This window comes from Alosa alosa, chromosome 21 (genome assembly GCF_017589495.1).
Source record: "Alosa alosa isolate M-15738 ecotype Scorff River chromosome 21, AALO_Geno_1.1, whole genome shotgun sequence".
NCBI classification, from domain to species: domain Eukaryota; kingdom Metazoa; phylum Chordata; class Actinopteri; order Clupeiformes; family Clupeidae; genus Alosa; species Alosa alosa.
The window spans coordinates 8,905,087-8,910,086 of record NC_063209.1 but is presented as its reverse complement, the minus strand read 5'-3'; the positions used below and the strand labels follow the sequence as shown (position 1 = coordinate 8,910,086).

The 5,000-nt window shown below is 47.3% G+C and overlaps 1 protein-coding gene across 1 annotated transcript in view; it reads right to left on the bottom strand.

Annotated features, from left to right (window-relative positions):
* Positions 1–5,000, bottom strand: part of atp8a1 (ATPase phospholipid transporting 8A1) — a 140,421-nt gene that overhangs the window by 61,544 nt on the left and 73,877 nt on the right. The window contains 3 exon segments of the mRNA XM_048231901.1: positions 1,958–2,097; positions 2,901–2,985; positions 4,341–4,410. Coding sequence (XP_048087858.1) covers positions 1,958–2,097; positions 2,901–2,985; positions 4,341–4,410 — 295 coding nt within the window.

The following is a 5,000-nucleotide window of genomic DNA, read 5'->3' as shown; positions in this document are numbered from 1 at the left end:
TGATGGATGAGGGCTGTTAGCGGCGCGGCGGGGCTGAAGGGTTGGCACCTGTGACTCGTGAGCCGGCCGGGTGATTTATGAGCGCCAGTGGGCATGTTTGACCGGGACTTCCCCAAAACACTCACAGGGCTCCGATTGTGCCTCCCCTAGACTCACTGCAAACTGGATACGAGTCTCCCTCTCCCTCTCTCTCTTTCACACACACACACACAGTCACTCTCTCCCACTCAAGCATTCGATCGTTCCCTCTATCCCTCTCTCCACTTCTATTCAACAGTCTATTTATCTTTCTCACTCTCCATCTTGCTCTCTCACTTCATCCTCGCTTTCCTCTCTGTTCTCCCGTCCTCCTTTACTCCCACTCTCTCTTCTATCTATTTCTCTCTCCTTCTTACCCCATCACTCACTCCCTCCCTCCCTCAATCTTTCCTTTTCTGTCTCTCCCTCTCTTCCTTAATTCCCTCTTTCTCCCATTCCTCTGCCTCTCTCTGATTGCTTTGGTTCGGATCCACATTAATCAAGGCTGGGCCCTGGTTGAGTCTGGTCCGCTGCCCCGTTTGACCGGTGGGTGGATGAGAGGCAGGCTTTAAACTGTAGCGCTCGGGGGAACTGGAGCCTGTCCCTTTTGCTTGGCACTAACAGATAGGATTGCGAAAAAGCACAAGCATCAAGGTTCAGAGGAAGACGCTGACATTCTGCCCCAGGCCTGGGCTCAAGAAAAATGTGTGTGTGGGTATGTGTATTATGTCTGTGTGTGTCTGTGTGTGTGTGTATATATGTGTGTGTCTGTATATGTGTGTGTGTATGTGCGTGTATGTGTGTCTATGTCTGTATGTGTGTGTGTGTGTGTGTGTGTGTGTGTGTGTGTCGCACGCACACATGCGTATGTGTGTCAATGTCTGTATGTACAGTACGTGTGCGTGCATGCTTAAGTGTGTCTGTCTGTGTCTGTGTGTCTGTGTGTGTGTGTCTGTGTCTGTGTGTCTGTGTGTGTGTGTGTGTGTGTGTGTGTGTGTGTGTGTGTGTGTGTGTGTGTGTGTCTGTGTGTGTCTGTGTGTGTGTTAGACAGTGGTTCATTGAAAGTCTGAGGTTTGGCTACATCACTGTGACCTAATGAGGGTTTGGCTGAAACATGACTGCCCAATCCTAAAGAGCGGTCTCCTCTCATTGGAGTCTGTTTGAACTAATGGCTACAGTATAGCGCTGCGAGTTCAACTCACTAAAAATCCCTCGAAGACTCCATTTCAGTCTTGCTTAACTCTTTTGCATTATTTTGTTACTTTAAAATGTTGTGTCTTTCATATCTATGCACCCTGGATTTCATGGTCACAAAAGAAGTAAAGGACCACAAACCCCACAAATCCCAAAATGTTTGATAAACAGCATGTCCCATTTCTACTGTACTTTTCTGCCGTCCCATCCAATGTAGCACCCCACCAGCACCGCAACATTAACGTTATTATAGGAACAGATCTCCCCTCATTTAATAGAATACAATATCTTTATTTGTCATTGTAACAGGTACAACGAAATTAAGTGTATTCCTTGTCAAGTGCAACAAGACATCTTTAACCGTCAACATACACACAGCACACACATTCTTCTCTCTTTCCATTTCTAAGCCTGCGGCCCAGAAAAGCTTTGTTGGAGAGAGCATTTCATATTGCCATAGTTCAGTATACTGTGACTATCGGCATAGTCTACAAAGACCACTATAATATGTGCACTGCACAAATGTATCTGCTCTGTGTGTATGTGTATGTACGTATGTACGTGTGTGTGTGTGTGTGTGTGTGTGTGTGTGTGTGTGTGTGTGTGTGTGTGTGTGTGTGTGTGTGTGTGAGAGAGAGAGAGAGAGAGAGAGAGCGCATCTTTGATACTGTAATCAGTGCTGCATAGACAGGCGGTATTCTCTCTCCTTCCCCGGGACAGGTGCCTACAGTCAGGTGTAGCTCACCTTCTCGATGAGCTCGTAGCTCTCCTCCAGCTTCAGGGCCCGGTTCTGCAGAGAGGTGGAGGCACGCTGGTACACCTCCTGCCAATGCTGGTACGACGACTCGCTGATGTCAGCCACAGCAAAGCACAGCGTCCGCAGGCCTATGGGTGGACAGGAGGGGAGGGGAGGGGAGGGGAGGGCAGATTGTCATCCACAGGTGAGCTAAGCAGTCTAGAAGATCTCTCTTTTATGTGTTGTTTGCTCTTAGTGGCATGGCTTCGGTCTACTGGTATAACAAGAAGGATCTTTGCAAGACTGGCTTGATTAATGTTACACCTCTAGACTGCATACCAGACTGCTGTCAGATCTCTCCACAGAGGGTCAGGGAGATCACAGTGGACACCGGCACCGACATAACTGTGGCGCATTCGGCCTTCGACATTTGATTACTTAGACCCCGTTATTATCAATACAACCCCACACACCAGAGTTTACACTGCTGACAAACTAAAAGAAGGCACTCTAGAACCTAGACTCTAGAATATTGGAGTTGAATGTGATGCAGGATCCCCAACCTACCAGCAGAGGGCAGCAGATTCATAAGAATCGAGGAAACGAGTGCACCAGTATTGGGCGAAGGATTGCAACCTGCTCCCAGACGATACGTGACCAGGCGCCTTTATGAGCAACACAATAATGGCACCCCACCTCCAGTAACTCTACTACTACTAAGAAATATGGCACCTTTGGTATTTGAGGAAATGACTGGGAAAACCACAGCTACAGCAGGTTTTCCCCCAGCACCATCCGATCTCTCTCCCCCACCACCTATACATGCAGCTGTTTTCTACCGTCAGTGACAAAAGCTTTTGTTTCCCTGTGTCTCAGTCACTATATTTGACCTGTTTGCTTAGGGTGTGGACCTGTATACGTCTTGACACATGTTGACAGACTGCTGGCTCACCCTCGGTGGCGAATTGTTCCAGGTGTTTCAGTGTGATGTCCTTGTACCTGGAGCTGTCGGCCAGGCGATCGTAGATGACCGTGTCCTAGAAGAACACACACACACACACACACACACACACACACACACACACACACACACACACACACACTTTAGTATTTTTGACATGCTGTCAAAAATATACTAGGCAGAAAGCCATCAGTTTCACAAAGATGCTTAATCTCAAGATGTCAAGATGGTCTTCTCAAATACGCTTCTAAAACCTTTCACATCTAAGCTGACAGAATAAGAGTTCAGTTCAGTTATGTTCATGTTCATGTTCTTATTGTGTTTATGAAAAACTATAATTGCATAATGTATAGTTGTTTTATCTGTGGTATTATAATAGCGGGGCCACATAACAGCTTGCCTATATCATCTCTTTTCTTTGTTTGGGTTAGGCCTCTATTTGCATTAAACATGTGAAACCACTGCAGTGGCCAATCAGGCAGAACCAAGAAAAGCAATAAAGTGGTACTGAAGGAGAGGAGGAGAGAAAATAGAGAGAGGCAAGAGGAGCGGAGAGAGGGGCTCATCTGTGACCGCCATGGGAGGTGGGGTAGAGAGGAGGAGCAATGAGAGAGAGAGAGAGACGGGAGGCAGAGTGTTGAGAGAGAGAGTGAAGGAAAGAGAGAGAGGGAAAGGGAGTGTTGAGAGAGAGAGGGAGTGAGTGAGGGAAAGAGAGAGAGTGTTAAGAGAGAACGAGAGGGAGGGTGTGAGAGAGAGGGAGAGAGAGGGGGGGGAGGGAGAGAGTGTTGAGGGAGAGAGTAAAGGAAAGAGAAAGAGAAGAGAGGGAGAGAGAGAGAGAGAGAGAGAGAGAGAGAGAAAGGCTTCATCACATGAGAGCAGAGCACCAGAGGGGTAGGGGTGGGGTGATAGAGGGAGACAGCAACAGAGGTAGAAAAAAAATAAGTGTACGGGTTCAAAGAGGGCACTGGAGACCTAGGCGTGGAGAGAAACCGAAACCGAAAGAGAGAGAGAGAGAGAGAAAAACGACTACAGATGGGGGGAAGAGAGGAAGAGAGAAAGAGAGGTGTGAGAGGAAGAACATAAATAAACAGACAGAGTGAGAGAAAAGCATGAATAGAAATAAAGAGAAAGAGAGAGCAAGAGAGAGAGAGAGAGAGGGATGAATAAGAGGCAAGCTGAGAGCAGAGGCTGTGAAACAAAGATACCACATGAAGAAGAAAGGGAACAGGGAATGAGTGAGATGGAAGAGTGTGTGCGTGTGAGAAAGACCGAGAGAAAGAGAAAGGAAAAAGAAAGAAAGAAAGAAAGAAAGAAAGAAAGAAAGAAAGAGAGGGAGAGAGAAAGAAAGAAAGAGAGGGAGAGAGAAAGAGCACTCCAGACTCTAACAGCCGCTGTAGCCCATCACAGGTTGCCATGGAGAGAGACACTCACGGCTCCTTTGCAGTAGAGGCGGATCCGACCGGTTGGAGTGCGCATGATGACAGACATTCTTTTTCTCGTGCTGAGGGGGCAGAAGACACACACACACACACACACACACACACACACACACACACACACACACACACACACACACACACACACACACACACACACACACACACACACACACACACACACAGTGAAAAATTAGCACTCCAAGTATACCACTAGAGACATCACCATGATCAAGTCCATCATCACCTCTGAGGCACAAAGACTGCAATCAAAAAGAGCGGCACACATCCAGAGAAATGATCACTATGTTCTACACATAGAAGCCAAGGAGCAGATTACAGGTTCAGTCTGCAGTGGCACGGCATCACTTCCCAAAGCACCTCCTGCATCCGTCTCTCACTCACTCACCCTGCACTAGTCCCACACCTGCCTCATAACACTGCGGCTTCACAATATGGCTCAGTCTGCATCGGGCTCAATCAAATGCTACAATTTGATGCCACAGCTCTGGAAAAACATTAACAGACCCCTGCATATTTTTCTGATGTCATCCTACGGTTGCTGAGTGACGTTCGAATGAGTTGACGGTCATCTTCAAAATTAAGAGACCACTGCAAATTTGAATATGACCGTCATCTCACTTGAATGTCACTT